At 46.7% G+C, this 18,397-nt stretch overlaps 1 protein-coding gene across 2 annotated transcripts; it reads right to left on the reverse strand.

Moving 5' to 3' along the window:
- Positions 1-908: 908 nt before the first annotated feature.
- ARFRP1 (ADP ribosylation factor related protein 1) lies at positions 909-18,356 on the reverse strand. Of its 2 annotated transcripts, XM_044985275.1 has the most exons (9): positions 18,164-18,353; positions 16,362-16,461; positions 15,890-15,977; positions 15,315-15,397; positions 13,845-13,926; positions 13,166-13,236; positions 5,677-5,777; positions 2,056-3,723; positions 909-1,717 (listed from the first exon to the last, which is right to left on the reverse strand). In XM_044985275.1, exons 2-8 carry the CDS (start codon positions 16,452-16,454, stop codon positions 3,636-3,638), a joined length of 606 nt encoding a protein of 201 aa, XP_044841210.1. In that variant the 5' UTR covers positions 16,455-16,461; positions 18,164-18,353; the 3' UTR covers positions 909-1,717; positions 2,056-3,635. The 2 variants fall into 2 exon arrangements, with proteins under 2 accessions (XP_044841210.1, XP_044841211.1); XM_044985276.1 differs by lacking the exon at positions 909-1,717 and having other exon boundaries at positions 2,788-3,723; positions 16,362-16,466; positions 18,163-18,356.
- Positions 18,357-18,397: the final 41 nt, after the last annotated feature.

The following is an 18,397-nucleotide window of genomic DNA, read 5'->3' on the forward strand; positions in this document are numbered from 1 at the left end:
GGTTCTCAGGCCAGGGACCAATGTCTCTGCACAGCACCGGGCACACCTCTGGTGCGCTCTAGAAATACCGGACAGTAAGCAAGCGTTGGAGAGCAGGGCCCTGGGCAGAGCTGCTGCACAGAGGGGAAATCACATGACTGACCTTATAAAGAGCTGACGAGAAAAGGAAAGTGTGGTGCTTTCCACTCTTAACTGGGATTTAACGTAATGAGTTTCGGTTAAATTCAGAGCCCCCGCTCAGCCTGCTGTGAAGGGGGAAGTTATTCTACCCTGCAGGCTGGCCTGTACCTTCTGGACGTTAGAACAATTATGGCTTTGGCTTAGAAATGAGACATCGTCCCCTCCCTCCCTCCCCCCAACATCCACAGGGCAGGGGGAGCGGTAGAATGGCTGGAATGCCCCTGGCGTCTACTTAAACAGAAAGGGCTTATTCCTTATAACCCTGTGGAAAGCAACTGCTCAATAAAAACCACCCACACCAATTAGGCAGGTCTCCTTTCGTCTGCTGTTTCACTTACTTCACTGTGACTGTTGGCCTCTCTGCCTGGGCAATCTGAATCCCCAAGTCCCATTAAAATTAATGGGACTTGTGCACCTACATCCCTTCGGGGGCTTTGTCTCACACAGTTTAAGGTTGAGAACTTCAATGAATTCAACTGCTGGAGCAATCCTGCATTCCTGCTGTTTCTCTCTCTCTCTCTCACTGCAGCAAGTGTTCCACTGAGCAACGGACTGTGCATGAGAAGGGAGTTGCGGTTAGACCAGCCTGTTGCTGGTGAACAGGATCTGTCATCCCTGTGTTAAATTTACTGGAATTTGGCAGCTCTTCTGAGCCAGGCTGTTTTAGGCCGGGGCCCTGACAACATTCAAACTGAGTAATTACATTCAGTCTCCAGTTCCCCACGAGCTTCAATTAAATAATTTTATTTTTCCCCTGCTGACATCTTGTGTAGTGTTGGTAGGTGCTGCAGGGGTCAGCTGGAATTTCCTGAAGGAAGAGGGATGTATGGACTGCTGTCTGAGAACAGTCTCTTTCACGTCACCCTTTCCTCAGCACAGAACTGGAGAGTGCGGGCAGCTGAGAACACCTCGAAGGAGGCTGTTTTGTTTTAAAGGAAGAAGAAATCTGTAACTGCTGTGCTCCTCCTTAGCAAGGCCACTTCACACCTGTTAGCTCGTCATTTACAAAGCAGGGGAAGGTAACATCAGTTATTGGTGCAAGAGCGAAGAAATCCCACACTGATGCTGGTAGGATGACCAGACAGCAAGTGTGAAAAATCGGGACGGGGGTGGGGGGGTAACAGTCTATATAAGAAAAAGACCCAAAAATTGGGACTGTCCCTATAAAATTGGGACAGCTGGTCACCTTAGGGGCTGGGAAGAGCGATGCAGCCTCCTGAAACTGTTCCTGTATCTCATCAGGACACGCCGGCTTTTCCCCTTCTCCAAACTGGGGTCACTTCAAAAGCCAAATTCTGCTCTCATTGAGTGGGGTAAACTCAGAATAATCCGACTGTCTGCAGTGGATATACTCTGCACCTACCCTGGGTTAAGTGTGAGCAATATGGGTCTCAACGTCCTCTGCAATAGGTTCATTTACACGCATCCAGTAACACACAGTCCTGGGCTCTGTGAGAAGGCCTGCGCATCAGTGGAATTTTCCTTTATGCAGCTTGTTGTCAGGCTTCTTTGTACATTCCCCATTTTCTTGCACTCCCTGCAGCGGTAGAGAAAACACAGCATTTGCCAACACCCTCCCCCCAGGGTTCAAGATGTTGTCAGAAAAGGTGAATTCAAAGGCAGGCAGTTCTCAGTGATTCACCCCTATGCTTCCAATAGAGCATTAGGCTGGTGCAGCAGCCAAACAGCTACTCTTTAGCTGCGTCTGACGAAGTGGGTATCACCCACCAAAGCTCATGCTCCAATACGTCTGTTCATCTATAAGGTGCCGCAGGACTCTGTTGCTTTTCACAGATCCAGACTAACACGGCTCCCCCTCTGATCCTTGACAGTTACTCTTTAGAGGTTCTTATACCACCCTCCTTCCCATAGTACCTGAGTAGGTTCCGGTCGTGCATTAAGGGACAGGACTCACATCTGTCAGATCTGGTTCATTTGATTAGATGGGGTTCAGCCTGACTGAAAAAACAACCTCTAGTCGCATCCTCTCCAAAAGGACTATCTGCCAAAATCCTAAACTCCCTTTCCCATCACTGCTGGCCTGGGTCAGAGCCTACTCTCCAGTGAGCACGTACAACTTCCACTGACTTCACTGTGTACTCAAGTTCTTACAGAGTGCTCATAGCTGGTTCAGACCCTGGTCCTCGAGGCGAGTGGATTAGTCGTAGCCTTTATCACACAGCTTTGAGTTTAAACTGCATAGAAAAACCTCAGAGGAACCTGGCACGTTAATGCAATGCATCAAAGGTTTAAACAAATACCACTTTATCGTCTTGTGCAAGTTATCACTCATTCATGTCCAGCTGTGTTTGGACATTAGCATAGCTCCAACATCCAGCCACCCCTGCCAACCGCTCTTCAATTTCACTCAAGTGTCTTGTTTCAAAAGAGGGAGCACCTGTGCAGGTAACGGCTCATTAATAGTTTCTGATCAGATTAGCAGGTACCAACAGGCTTGGGGTAAATGTGGTTTGGCAGGGAGAGTGGCATTTCTGCATTCTTTCTATTTCATTTCCAGTGACCAGAAGCCTGCTGCAAAGGGCGAGTGCCACTAATACTTTAGTGTGGGAGCCTATTAAACAACCATATCAGCAAGGGAAACAGGCAGAGAAGCATGAAGCTTTATTGTATACTTATCCCACCCAGCTTACAGGCACAGCTTTCATCCTGGAACACACATACAGAGGGCCTCAATCCCTCCTATTTACAGTACAGACACCAGGTATTCCCTCAGGTAGACAGATAGCACAATAGTGCTATTGACAATCAACACGAGGCGACACTTCTGAAGGTCATTTTCCAGTTAAAATAGCCCATTGTGAGCTTACATGCCATCATGCAGCTGCCGGGGGGCTGGCTTCCATCTCTGCGGTACTGTAAAGTCACAGCTCAACTTTGCCACAGTGGAAATAGAAATATAATCAACATTGACCCTACCCATTGCATTAACAACTGCATAAATAAGGCCAGTAGCACCACCTACAATGATTACTGGGGCGGTGGAGTCCTTTCCCCTCTGTCCTTCACCCACACACAGCTACCACCTGTGATATAACTAAGGTTTGGAAGTAGCCTCCATAAGTGACTGGAACATGAGAATCCAATGAACTGGTCTCTCGCATCTATTAGATTAAGAACTCGAGAATCATACATCCCCAGCCTAAAGCGATGAAGTAGAAATCTCTAAATCCTCTGCACTTGCACAGCCTGGCTGCAGCATGAGTTACCACGCAGTGTTTGGGAAGGCTGTGCACTCTCAGGCCAAGGGATTAATACACATTTTCTAGTCCAAATCCTTTGCTCTTACAGTTCTTTTTAGATATAGAAAAAGAATGTTTGCCTCCAAACAAACTACAAAAGAATCAGGTGTAATAGGAGTCCTGTGGACCTTCTTCTGTAGAAAGAGCAGTCTGTATGGGAAGAAGCTGTCTGTGCTTCAGTTATCCAGCAACTTCTTACGTGATGTCCTTCTGCCTCGGGGGTCGGTGAATGTTCCTCACCACGCATTTCACCATCCACTCGATTCCCTCGTTCACCCCATTGCTGAGGAAACAAGACAAAAGCAGAGTCACAGCCCCCGCCATGCTATGCTGACCACTCACCCCAGCATGTTTAGTTCCCTGCAATCCTTCCTTTGGATTATTACACTGGCTTCTCATGCATCTGAGGAACAGGATTCAGTTGTACGCATCAAATTTTAAACATATTCTTCTCTTTGGTTCCCTGCTGTTTATGCCTTTTAATTTGGGTCCCAGCTCATACACCATGTTTTAGATCCAATTTGCTGGTAATTAGTGGCTGCATGAAAGTCTTATGCAAAGCATCAAATCACTCAACATTCAACAAGATGGGGACTTTACTATGAATGTCTGGCTAGCTCTGGCTCCACGTCTGCAAACCTGCCAGACACACCTGCAGTGCTCCCTTGTGTGACCGGGTGCTCCAGGGAACTCACAGCTCTGCCAGGGTTCAACACGGTTTGAGTTTCTCAATTAATTTTCCATCAGTTCAAACCCCAAACTCAGAACAACAAGGGGAAAGAAAATTCCTCAGATCAAAATGTTTGCACACAACTCCGTGAACTGGAAAGGCTGCATTTCACATGGCTGTTGGCTTCCATTCCTGCTCCAGGCTGTCACCTAGATACTGAGCTTTTGTTCATCTCCTTGGAAGAAATTGCAAAGATTACATCAGTGGCTCTTCTATTTGAGAAGGTTCTTTTCTCCTGCTCTCTCTAAGGCATTGCTGCTTTGCTACCAGCTAACCAAAGCTGGCAGGGTATACTCGACCTGCCTGGATTCAGAGCCTGCACTGTAGCCTGGTCTACATTAGGTGGGGGGGAAATAGATCCGAGTTACACAACTTCAATAATAAAAAAATAGTGAATAATGTAGCTGAACTCGACGTACTTAGATCTACTCACTGCAGTGTCTTCACTGCGGTAAGTTGATGGCTGATGCTCCCCCCGGCGACTCCGCCTGCGCCTCTCACCCTGGCGGAGTACCGGAGTCGACAGATCGCTCAGCGGACGATTTATCGTGTCTAGACGCGATAAATCGACCCCTGCTGGATCTATCGCTGCCCATCGATCCAGCCAGTAATGTAGACAAGCCCTCATAATACTACTTTGCATTTATACAGAGTAGGGTGACCAGATGTCCCAATTTTATAGTGACAGTCCCGATTTTGGGGTCATTTTCTTTTATAGGCTCCTATTACCTCCCACTCTCTGTCCCGATTTTTCACATTTGCTGTCTGGTCACCCTAATACAGAGTAACACTTTTCATTCCAAGACTCAAGAGCTTTATACAAAGTAGACAGTGATTGTTAGTCCCACTGTACAGAGGGTGACATTTGGAGAAGTTACATGATTTTTTTTCCAAGGTTACACTGGGTGATCACCTCACTTCGACCCCATTGTTCTAACCACAAGCAGCACCTCAGTCACCTGTGCATTCATGCTGCAGTATTATGCTCAGACATATCTACTTAAAGTAAGTACATCTCCTGCCTGAGAAACCAGAAGGATGGCAAGAGGGTAGTTACTTCTCTTCTTCTGAGAATGGACACTCACCCAGCCCCCCCCACTGCCAGCATCACAAATGCAGTCATATTCCCATTTGGTTTTCTCTGGAAAATAGCTTGCGGCAAAGTTAACTCATGCAACTGGGATCACGGTGCTGGGTCATTAAGCAATAAAGCCACGTTGCAAACCGTTGCACAATCCAGAGTCTCAAGGTCCTATAGCACTGAGCATGTTCATGAGCCAGGGAGGGTACCTGGTCTTAGTGCAAATGAGCAATGCCCACAGAAATCCCTGGGCCCTGACAAGGAAGCAGGGCTCCCTTGTGACACTCTTACCAGACCCACATAATGCTGTCCTTCTTTTCTCTGTCCCACTTCTCTGAGCACCCTGCAAGTGGCTAGCCCATTCCAGCAACGTATGCTTGGTTGCGGCAGTATTTCCCCAGGACACTGTCCAGACCCACACTTACCCAGTGAGAGCTGAGCAGGCCTGTGTCAGGCAGTCTCTCCTCCCAATTTTGTTAATGCAGTCACTAAATGCAGTCTTGATGTCAGGGATCGACAGACAGGTCTGTAAGGGAAGCCATAAAATATAACCCTCATATGCTACAATAGGGATCATTGTCCCACCCCTCCGAAATTGATCCTACTGTGCCCAGAGCAGTTTCCAGTATTCCGCCTCCTACTGAAAGCAGAGAGGTCTTCAGCTGTTGTCCAGGGTGCTCCACTTGGACTCTGCTTTCTGACCATCGCTAACCAGAGCATCACAGCATCATCCTTATTTATTTCCATCTGAAACTGAATGCTCTTGCCTTTGGATTGAACTTTAATGTTTTTGAAAGTGTAGCAATGACCTCACTAGCTTCAGAGACGTCTATATTTAGGTACATTAACCTGGCTCTCCAAGGCACAGGTCTCTCCCAAGTAGACACTGTCATGCCACATTGTGCAATGGGTTAGTGACACAAACCGATATCCCCCGCAGAGTGAAGTACAGAGCAGAGCACCCTCTGTATCCCTTTCCAACCCATGTGCATGGAAAGGCCTCTAACTTCCCATCCACCAAACAAGCCCTCCTCCTCTAAATCACTCCTTACAACACCTGAACTTCACAAAGCCTTTCCAAAACCACCTCAACAGGGAGCCTGCACCAACCCGAGCTCCGGCCAGAATCCTAGACAGAAAGGAACTGCTTTGTCTGTTTCTGTAGCAGACCCTGGGAAAGGGATGGTGTTTCCTGAGCATTGAGTGCACTAGCAGCACTCAAGGAAAATGGGTCGGATGTCATCTCAAGTCGCTGCAACATTTCCATCAGCTGATGTGGCCTCCCTAGACTTCTCTTCTGGCAGGGGGTAGTATATTCCTTTTAGTAGGCCCTTGACTCTCAAACTCGCTTTACCTGTGTACTTTCTATGCCATTGGGTCAGCCTGTTCTCAGTTGACATAGGTTGACCAGTTCTTGGGTGCAGGTATGTTGTACACATGCCCAGATTGCTAGGATGAGTTGATTTTAGAACATGTAAGTGAATAAAAAAAGACGAAGGCCAATGTGACCTACCCTGCTCCTAACCTTCCCTGACACAACATTGCCATGAGGAAGCTTTAAGCTTCTCAGAATAATGAATCAGGCTTTCAGATTACGTCCTCCCGGGTCAGAATGGCAAGAGAACTTTGGTTCTCCCCTCCTCCTGGCACCACTGGAATCCTGTAGTTCTCACCTCTCTGTCATTCCCTTCACTGTACAGTGATGCTACTCAAACACAGATTGCGAAACTTTAGAACACATTAGGGTCAAATGCAAGTGTAGCGGTTGAAATTGTCCTTCCGGTTTCCCTCAGTGACACCGTTTGTCTGTCAACAGAAAGCCATGATCTCATCCTGCTTGCTAACTGCCACACTGACTTACTTACATACTTAAGCAAAAGACAGTTGGAGCTCGGGCTCCAGAAACCAGCAATGATTAATTAAGAAGCCTCTAAGAGATCTAAACAGATTTGAGAAGATTAATTAATAAGTTTGAACCTGCACCTGGTTACACACTCATACCTACCTTTGAGCCAGTTAAGTATCTTGTTCAAGGAGCAAATCAGGTCTTTATCTGTCCAAGGAGCAGGATTTTACACTCACAATTAATGGAGACAAGGAAAAAAAGAACCGTACTGGTGTAATTTGTGCAGATTGTGCCCGCCAGAAGAAAATCCATCTTCTACAAGGCTAGACCTTAAATTTATCTTCCTTGTCTGCAAGATGGGGATAACGATCCCTGAGATGTATTGCAGTGCACTGAGGCGCCGCATGGTTAACGTAGGTGAGTCCTCTGAGGAGGAGTGCTGTAAGGGAGTTCCGTTATTATTCAACGCTCCTGAAAGCGAGGGGCTATTGCCAGTTTGAGCCAGGGTTAGCATATGGTTCCCTGCCCAGCTCAGCCAATGCCACAAATGTGGCCTTGTGCCCCTCCCCTGGCTATTCTAGCTCTGTCTTGCACTTGAACAGTGACTGCTACTTGTGCAACTTCTTGTGAGCCAACCGGGACTAATAGGAAAAACTGTTTGCTCTTGTGCCTCAAGTTGGGCTTTGAACTCCTGCTCTCCAGCAGCGAAAGGTGAGTGTACAAATCCACTGTACTACTTAGACCATATGCTACAGTTCGCCAGCCATGGAGCCATAACAATCAACTCTACGCTTCTTTAACCAACTGCAAAGGCTGCAATGTGTAAATACGACGTGTCCAGCCACCTGATGAACAGCTAACTGTTGTGTGGCGCACTCGAACACTAATTGCGTTGTGAGTTGGACTGGGCCCTTGGGAGAGGCAGAACTCACAACAGAGGGTCTGGAAGGTGAGAGAGACACCACCGCACTGAAATGATTGCACTCCTCAGATTTTGTAGGCATCCTCTCAGCCACTGGAGTCACCCCAGCACAATGTTCGCTGAGCAATGACAAGGGCAGAGCTAATCACCTCCTGACAAATGGAATTTCAGGCCAAGATCAGTACTAGTGAGGATGAAGAGTGCTGCCTAGGACATGCATAGTATTTACTGTAACATGACTTTTTTTTTGTTAAGTGCGACTTTGCAGTGCTAAGCTGATGGACATTAAAACCTCTGAGGTAATGGAAGTTGAAGGGACAACATTCAGCTTGTCATGTTTTGGTAAGTTACGTCAGATTCTCCACGGAAGGCTTGTGGCTAGCACAGAGCACTGACTCACTTGGCTATAACGTCTGATGTGACTTTTCAGAATCTCCGAAATTCCAAGGAGCAGCAAGATGCAAGAGAAGAGGTGAGAGGGCCCTGTAGGATGCTGTGTGTTACGATCTGGAGCTCACGGAAGATAATAGCTCTACGGCCTGAACTGGTATTTTGGGATAGAGCAGAGGGGGCATATGCTCCTCTGCTATCCCAATCTGTAGAAACTCTCCTGAATGGCAGGATCTAGGCCTTAAGTAATAGGGGGCTTTTACCTCTCAACTGCATATTCCCCCTTTAATCTCCCCCCTCCTGCTAGTGTGGGCACATCGACAGCCCACACAACATCACAACCCCAAGCGTTATAACTGTACCACAACAGCCATCTAGGTCCAAGGAGTACCAGCTTCAATGAATTCACTTGTACCGATCCAAACAGGCCAGTAAGGCACACTATTGTTACAGCAGGCATCATCTGGTGGTACTGTTACATCCAGTCTTCCAAGTTTTTTCTCTGTGCGCAAGCAACTTTAGTCTTGGAAGAAATACTTGTGTTAGATTTTGGCTGGTCAAGGTTCTGGGTTAGAGGGAGTGGTGTGCAAAGCAGGAGCATTTGCTCTCTGCTGTAGGCTCTGGTTTGAGTCAATTCTAGAGGCAGAGTTGCTCCCTGGAAATCAGGCTTTGGTGCTGGGCTGAGATTGCTGAAAGAAGAGACTGCTGGCATCTCTGTCTTCCAGGATTGGTGTGTGTGTCAATACAGTCAATAGGCTACACTTTGAATATAGCCAGATTCTGCATAACTGGTTTCTCCTCCACTCAGAAGCCACCAAGCAAGGTCTCAACATCTGCTACTGCTCAACAGAGGGGCTATGCTACAATAGCAGGGTGGTGACTTCTCTCATCCAGCCCCTGCAGAAGGGACAAGACTCTACAGACTTGACCCTTACCAAGGTGGAACAGTGGACACCGCTACAACACCAGGTTAGTTTGATATTAGACTCACTATAAGCTGGAAACTGATTTGGCTTTCAGAAGAGATCCCAGGCTCCCACTCACAGGCTTTGGAGAATTGGCCAGAACAAAAGAAAGCAGGATGAGAAATAAAGAGCATCTTCACTGCTGCTCGCTCTGTTCTGTGCAAAATAGCCAGCCTGGAGGCTTTTCAAAAGGGACACGCACACCAACCACCCGTGGGTGGTCATTCTCCATGATCTATTAACTTCACGTTTGGCCACTGGAAGCCCTTCTGTGCTGCGATGTAGAGGCCCAGAGAGTCAGTCTACTTCACCGTGTCCAGATCTCTATGAAGGACCTGGGGGGAGATGTTTTCACCACTCAGTGGCACGAACAAACTTGGAGAGGCTCCACTCCCTCCCCTCCCTAGTTTTGAATGCTGAAGTCATCTAGGGGGCTAGGAACAACTTTTACTCTATTTCGGTCACTTCTCTTTCTTGTTGCTCCTGCTATGATGGTTCTTTATTCTAACTTATAGAACCAGGCAATCATTGACCCTCAATGGAAATGCAGGTCAGAGGAAAACTAAAGCAGGGTTTATGCTGACTACATTAAGCAGCACTAGGACGATGAATCTGCTTTGAGGATTTATCATACTTTGTCTCAAGAGGAAAAACAGCTGCGGGGGTCAAACATAGGTTGTTGATACAGGGACACACCACTTTCGACAGAGCAGTTGCTCTCTCGCAGCCTCCAAAAGGAAGGCATAAAGTGGGATCCTGAAAAGGCAGTGGAGAAGGAAGTTACATCACCGTTCCTTTCGGACAGACATTTGAAGGTTTCATGCTTGGGAGAGAACGTCAGCATAGTTTAAGGTTATTTTTCCCTCATTCTTGTGAAGAGATGTTTTAGAACGTCATTTTGTTTCTGATGTAAAAGCGTCTAAACTAAGAACAAAGTGATGGAAACCAGATTGGTGAGCACACAGAACAGCATGTCATTACAATACAACCCACACAGGGACTGCTCTGGAAAGGTCAGATTCATTAGCTATTTCAAAGCAAAGTCACATAACTGGGGAAACAGAGTTTTCACTTGAGGAATAAATCTGCACCTCAGCTCTCCATAAACAGCCAATTCCACAAATTCCCCCTTATGGAGAATGGCTGTTTCCAAGACACAGTCACTTCCCAAAATGGTCTTGCTTTTAAATCTTAGGAGCAGGCTTAAATCCTTTTATGAAGGATCTGGAGAGGGCCCCCGGGGAAGTGCTCCATGTGTAGGGACCCTGTCTATTTGCACGTCCTCGACTTGTGACGCAGGGCCACAATGTCGGGAACATGCCTGAAATAAATATGGGCTCTTTAAATGCCTCACGAGCAACTGACTAACAGGTCAGGAATAAGATTGGGACTGTTCCGCTAATTCCAGGATGGGCAGCAACCCTGACTATGAGAAACATTTAAAGGAAAAAAAATGCATGACTAGCATACCATCGGCCCTAGTATTCTTTGTTTACTAGCATATAATCTTGTATTATGGAGAGGTTAAAATAGAGAGGCAGTGTTTCCTAGTGGATACAGCACTGGCCTGGAACTCAGACCTGGGTTCTATTCCTGGCTCTGCCACTGACAGGCTAGGTGACTTTTAGCAAGTCACTGCCTCTGTGCCTCAGTTTCCCCATTTGTAAAATGAGGATATTAATACAAGCCTCCTTTATTAAGCATGTTGAGAGCCACTGCTGAAAAGTGCTACATAAACTAGGTATTATCAAAAATTGGAATTGCCAGTAGCGGCAGGAAGAGGCAAATTTCCTAAATTCTGCACCACTAACAACTACTAGGCAAAATCACCAAACTCCATGGACGCACACCTATCACCAATACTCCTCCCATCTCTTTCTGTAAGGCCTATCAGAAAAAACAAAACAAAAATGGGGGCTCTCCAAAGCTCTGGAGTTTGACATAATTTTCAGAAATGACACACGATTCCCTTGCAATGACCACATCTCCCTAGATTTACATACCACAGCCAATACTCAGCATATGTTATAAATGGGCAGGTCACAGTTTTCCAAAATGAAAATTTTTTTGCATGAAGTTTCAGCCCCACAATTTTCCCACGATATAATTGTGTCCCAGAAGTTTTAGTTTGACATTGTTATAACACCGTTCACATGGGAAAAAGAGTAAGTTCACATTTATGCAGGTTTGACTATGATAAGCAATCAAACAAAAGGTAAACTTTTTTAAACATTAGGGATTCCCACTCAAAACCACTTGAAATATCTTTGTGGGAGAAACTGTGAGGTTTCATAGCTCTGTCACCAAATCTTTGTCTTCAGCCAATCTAATTGCAAAAAGTTCTAATTTTGAAGATTCAGATCAGCACTGACTATGCATCCGATACAACACAGCGTCTCTTCAAATCCCAGTGGTGAGGTTCCATGCTCCTGTGAGCATTGTGCAGCCTGCTTGCTCTGAACTTGTAGTTTATGCTATTGACAATGCCAAATGCTGCTACTCTGAAGTGCCAGGGCAAACTGGAACAGTTCTTGTATGACTGGTTGTGAGTGGCTGAATCTGAGAGCGAAGATGGAAATGGATTATGGGGCCCTGCTGTAAGTTACAGTGTTTCATGGCAGCTTATATTCCAGTTTCCCCACAGTAAAGCAGCTCCTTTTACAGACAGAGAATCTGAAATAAGAGATTCAGTGACATCCTCAAGTCACAGAGCTACTCAGTGGCAAAACTAGGGCTAGAATTCAGAAGGCCCCGGCTCTCAGGCCTATACTAATTCTTCTCGACCATGTGGCCTCTTGATTAGGGCTAGATTATTTTTTAAATGGTTACATTTAAAAGAGTGATAACATCTGTACCGATGTTCTAAAATAAGGATAATCAAATCCCCTAAGGCATCGGATCAGAAAGGTACGTCACAGTGATGCGGGATCTAGCTAGGGCTTTACCCAGGGGCAGAGGGCAGTCAGCATTAACTTCCTTTGAAGTAGGATACGAGACCTTTAAACCAGTGAGCTGGTATTGAAAATCCTGTGTGCCTATTAAATGTATCTGGCTCCCTCTACAGGACGACTGGTGGTACTGCAGCAATTGGAATTCAGGTAGACCATATGCAAAAAGGAAAGAGAGAAGGGTGAAGTCTTATATTTCCTTAGAACAGCAAACCGTCACCCAAACAGTATCCACAATCTGATCTGAAACTACAGTAGGTCTATTCTGTAATTCTAGATATCCAAGAAAGTTTTGAAATTATAAACCCAATAAAAAACAGGCTGTATCCTCTGCAATTCACAGCTTTTTCCGATGGAGAGCTGTAGCACAGACTGTCTCATTGAGTAGTGCTGGTCTGGTTAAAGGAAAGAGGAATGAGAGTATCTCATCACATGATTTGTCACACTGGTATGATGTTACATGAGCACAGCACAAACAGTTTCACTGGGTATTATAACTCATCAAAAGTTGGATCAGCTGTATTAAGTCACTATTAAAAAAACGCATGTACCGTGTTGGTGTTTACATAAAAGTACACAACAGCTACTGCAAAGATGGAAATATTTGCTATAGAGTCATTTTACAATGGCGGGGGGGGGGGGGGAGAGGAAAGTACTTGAAAATTAAATTCACAGCAATTACATCTGCTGAGCAATGGCAGTGCTTTCTTGCTATTAGAGACCAGCCTAAGAGCATGAAACAAATGCAGAGTGAAGACATGGACCACCTTTTTTGAGCTAAAATAATAATTGCTCAGTTGAGAACACAATCCATGGGGGTGGAACCTCAGGAGATGATCTTACCTCTACATCCTGCTTGTTAGCTAACACCAGTATGGGAACCCCTTCCAGAGCTTCACTGGTGACCACTTTCTCTGTAAGGCACAGAAACAGACAATGTCTAGATAACTCTAGAACACACAGAGACTCCTCCAAACACAAAAATTACATTGGCTGGATAGACAGAAAGGAGTGAAAGGCACCACATGCATCACTGTTTAATTTAACCAAACCTTCTAGAGCCAAATTCATTGTGGTACAAAAACATCACAACTTCCACTCTTTACTTTGATCAATAGTGAGTATTTTATGCAGGTATTAATTGGCTAGGTTAACACCTGGTTATAAAAATTTCCCACGTTTGGAATAAGGGACAAAATGCTGATAGGCGAGGAAAGCAAGACCAAGGAAAGATCCAGGACAACTAAAGGGGACTACAACTAAAGGCTTTGTCAATAACAATGTCTGAACGACAGACCAGGCAACACGCCCAAACAGCCCCACTGATTTCAAAACATATACCTGCGAAGAACGACCACGCAGTCTGCAAGCCATGATATGCACAGAGGTGGTCACATGCATAATAAAATCAACTGTATATTTCAATGAGGGTGGTAGGAAGGAGGTTGACTGAAATAAGAGGAAGTCTCCATAGGATATAATGAAAAGTACATAACTACCGGTAAAAGCCCAGCATACTCACCAAAAGCTCTTTTAGATTCCGAGAGCCTCTCTTCATCAGTGGAATCGATAACATAGATGACCCCATGGGATTCAGCATAGTACTGAAATCACAGCACAGGCGTTAGCATATAACAGCTGGGGCTGCTCGCTTCTTTTCAATGTTGATGTGAATTTAATATGATTTTTGGTACTCATGAAAGAGACGGACTGAGATCAAATAGCCAGAGCCAGGCACTGTGCCGGCAGCTGATTTTGCAAGCTCCATCCACACGGATCTGCCGAAGTTCCTCTATCCAGACAGGTAAGATGCACTGCCTGCTCCTCCAGTGATGGGTCTCCTACTGAATTCTGCCAATACACCTCAATCACGACTTACAGTACCTTGTGCTATTCCAGTGCCACAGGCGCTCTTAGGCAGAGCCCGACAGTGGTACTCAGCTGTGCGGATGTTTTCTGATATGCACAAATTCACAAAGGGCTACGTAGAGATGACAAAACTCCAGGAAACAGATTTGAACCTGTTGAGCTGGCCTCACCCAACAGTTCACCAATGTGGATTGGGTGGCTTTTAGAGCATGGTACAAAGTATGTTTAGTCAAGTGTTTTGTTGACTATTGATCCGGCAGCTGTGAGGCTCCGTTTATTGTCAGACAAGTACACCCAACAGTAAAGGTGGCTTGTCTGGCTGACCAGCGGGTACATTTATTCAATGTTTACATTGGACAGCTGCCAGATGCCATTGTGAAGGATGTGTAATAATTCTTCCTGGCAATGCAGCTTATAACACAACACAGGACTCTGCTGGAGAGGTTAGTGCCCAGCACGCATGGCTCCTAGGAATGGAGACTAGTGCTGATAACAGTTACAGACTTTATTTTCGCACAGTGTTGTAATAACCAAGAGGCATGATCAAGTCAAGAATTCTTGAGTTCTAATACTGGCTTTCATAGATTTTTAAGGCCACAAGGGACTATTTGACCTCCTGTAGTACAGGCCAGAGAAGCTCCCCCAATAATTTTTGCATCAAACCCGTAGCTCCTGTTTGAGCAATAATACATAGCTCTTGTAAAGCACTTTGAGATTATGGATGAGAAGCACTATATAATGAAAGTCAGTATCAATATCCCTATTTTACATTTAATAACATATCTTTTAAGAAGCTACGTGGCTAGGCTACCACATCTCTCTGTGGTTTTGTGCACATAACAACCTCTGGGTTAATTAAGCTCTGTCCCAATTTCCTCTACTTGTTACATAGGGATGATAATAGTGGTACTTACCTGACATGGATGCTGTGAGAAGTAGTTAGTGTCTGTAAAACTATGTGTAACTGTTAAATATTAATTTTTGTGACTGTCTCAAACAGACAAGTGGAACAACAGCACAAAGGTCAGTGCTAAGGAGCAGGGCTGGCTAATTATAAAGTAACCTTGTTTCTCTGCAACTCTGAGACATAAAACATTTAAAATAGAAAAGTTATTTCCCCTACCTTGTCCCAGAGGGACTGCAGCTCGTCCTGCCCTCCAAGATCCCAGAACATTAGCCGGGCTTTGCCCACATCAATAGTACCAACTAGAGCAGGGAAAAAAGAAAAAATAACCCAATGCAGACTGACTATTCTCTAAAGCAGGCAGGCAGGCAGAGTCCCACAAGAGGGGAGGCAGGTTGGAAGAGTCATCACACACACTTTTAATCCTCAGAAGGATAGCAGCACCTATCATTAGCGGGTTAAATTCACCTAGGTATCAGCAGATACAAACCCATTGATTTCAGTGGAGTTACACCAGTGTAAATAAGATCTGAATCAGGCTAACTAACTTCAATGGTGTTACAGGGCCAAATTTGGCTTAGTATCATTAAAGGGGGCACACTTGCCTTCAGATCCAGCATGTTTTCTCCATCTGATGGAGAAATCCATTTGCTCTTTAAAGCGTGTGTGGGCAGGTAGGGTGTTGGTAGGATTCCTCTTATCAGAAACTATTTTCACAGTGTAAACTCTTAGAATGATCACTAGTTGTCTAACTAGTAGGAGGCGGCAAAGAACCTCTAAACAGATCCACTTACTGTTTAAGCCCACAGTGGTAGTGATTTTGGATAAGCTCATCCCCTTGTAGGTCCTGTTAAATCTGGTTTTAGTCTGCTCAAGGAAGGTCTGAAAGGGAAGAAGAAATAAAACTAGCTAGTATTATATACACTTTATTGGCAAGGACAATCCTATCCAAGACCTGTTCTCCCCCTATTGGATCAGGATTCTCCATGAAATCTTAGAACACAACATAGCCCTTAGTTTTCCCATTATAGCACAGAGCCATGGAAGAGTTCACAGCTGATTATGTGCTTAAGGAAGCCCATGCTTGTGTCTCTCTGAAGGCTTATTGTACTAAAATTAGATGCATAGGGGTCAAATTCATACTTGGGATAACACCACTGAAACAACTGAAGTGACAACAGGGAAGAAATTGGCCATGTGGTTTTGGGGAGGAGTGAGTGGGGCTGCATGTGCCCTCCGTGTTAACAGGTAACTAAAAGCACATACCGTTTTCCCCGCATTGTCCAGCCCAAGGATCAAAATGCAGTACTCATCCCTACGGAACATGTACTTATAAAGTCCAGACAGCAGTGTATACATCCTGCTCCTGCAACAAATATCAAGACATTATCAGCAAATGAGTCTTTCCAGGGCCTTCCATTCAACTGTATGATTCTGTTCACTGCCAGATGATAATACAATTTTATATTTATATAGCACCTCACCTTGGGGGATCCCAGAGCAAATCACAGACTCTAGGAGACTGACCTTAAAAAGAACTCAAGGCCAGATTTTCAAGTGCTCAAACAATACTTGGGGGTGGATTTTCAAAAGAGTTCAACTCTTGTTTAGGCATCTAAATAGGCCCAGATTTTCAAACGTGCTCAGCACCCAGCAGCTTCTATCACGACACTCGTGGCCAGATTTTCAAAAGAGCTCAGCACCTAATGTGCACCCCTCATGCTGAGCATTTTTGAAAATCTAGCCACGTATTTTGGTGACTAAATGGGAGCTGAGCACTCGTGAGTGTTTGTCTAGATAGTTCTCTGAAATGTAGCTACCTCCACAAAGGAAGGGTGACAGCCAGATGCATAGCACCCACACATGTGCAGAGAGGGGGTATTTTGACTAAGAATGAGAAGGCAACCCCTGACTCTGAGGAGACATACTTAATGATTACACTGAACAGACAGGACCTACGTTTTAAAAGCCTATGAAAACAGTTTCTTGTCAGAATTCAAACATTCCTCGGCAGGACCTCCTCTTGCCGTGTTTGCAGTATACGCATTACATCACAATGCATGAGGACCAGACAGTGAAACTGACTAGTCAGTACCCTGAGTGAGGGTGGCAGAATCAGACAGAGCCAGATGGCTGGTGTACAAACAAGCACTCTTCCGTGAAGTCTGCATAGCAGGGTGTGCACAAACACTTTGCCCAACCAAGGCCAAGTTTACTTTAAGTTTATGAATTGGATGATATGATGGGGTTGCCTGTGTTAGCAGGAGGCTGAACTCTATAACCGAAGGTGCCTGCCCTTCCACACCTATGATGGGGGGTGTTGGCCTCTTCCTGGGAGCCAGAGGGCCACACCTGACTCATGTGAAATGGAACACATTGCAACTACCCCTTATGGGGATGCAGCCCTGAGATTCCAGGTCTCCCCTTGCACTGGGTCCCATCATGATCAGAATGGAGATTACTCTTAATGCGCAAGGGCAGCCTGTGGCATCTACAATCCCAGCGCGCCACAAACCTTCCTGGGGACAAGTCGCTCAGCTGGGACCGGGAGCCCCTGTGAGCGGCTCGGCTAAGGGTGGAGCATTGCTCTCCAGGAACGGCCGCGGGCTGGGGTCACAGCATCTCGTCCAAGGACCCACAGGGCCCCCTCAGCCCCAAATCTAGGACAGGACCCACCAGCCCATCCCCAGGGCCACCTGGCCCAGGCTGCAGGGCTGGGACCCAGAGATCCCCCCCCGGCCCCAGTTGCAGAACCGGGGCCCACAGATTCCCACCCGGGGCCACCTGGCTCAGGCTGCAGGGCTGGGACCCAGAGATCCCCCCCCGGGCCACCTGGCCCCAGCTGCAGAACTGGGGCCCGCAGAACCGGGACCCGCAGAACCCCCCCCGCCCGGGGCCACCTGGCCCAGGCTGCAGAGAATCGGGCCGTTGCCCATAGACCCACCCCCACCCAGCTCGACCCAGGCCCGGCCGCGGGTCACGCCCCCCGCGCCCCGGGGCTGCCGCCCGCAGGCAGGGGGAGCCCGAGGAGCCGGCGGCTGGGGGGCAGTGAAGGCCCCGCCCCCTACCTGGGTGACGGGTCTCGGCGGCTCCTCCTGCCACTCAGCGGCCCCGCAGCCCCCACGCTTCCTGCTGCGGCTCGTATCCGCTCCCCCGCAGCCCGCGGCCGCCCACTACCCCCACCTGGGTGGGCAGCACCCCCGTCCCGCCGGGCACCCTGGGAAACGTAGTTCCTCCGGCTCAGACGGCCCGCGCCAGCGACTCAGAAGCGGGAGGCCTAGTGGACTACCACTCCCAGAATG

The sequence above is a fragment of the Mauremys mutica genome, chromosome 13 (assembly GCF_020497125.1).
Source record: "Mauremys mutica isolate MM-2020 ecotype Southern chromosome 13, ASM2049712v1, whole genome shotgun sequence".
NCBI lineage: Eukaryota > Metazoa > Chordata > Testudines > Geoemydidae > Mauremys > Mauremys mutica.

What these genes read in the sequence shown, in the direction of transcription:
- ARFRP1 (XM_044985275.1), bottom strand. Translation starts at nt 16,454, where the DNA reads ATGTATACACTGCTGTCTGGACTTTATAAGTACATGTTCCGTAGGGAT. An exon ending in TGGACAATGCGGGGAAAACG is followed by an intron (nt 15,978 to 16,361) that starts GTATGTGCTTTT and finishes CTTCCCTTTCAG; the next exon opens with ACCTTCCTTGAGCAGACTAA. An exon ending in CTAACAAGCAGGATGTAGAG is followed by an intron (nt 5,778 to 13,165) that starts GTAAGATCATCT and finishes CTTCCCTTACAG; the next exon opens with ACCTGTCTGTCGATCCCTGA.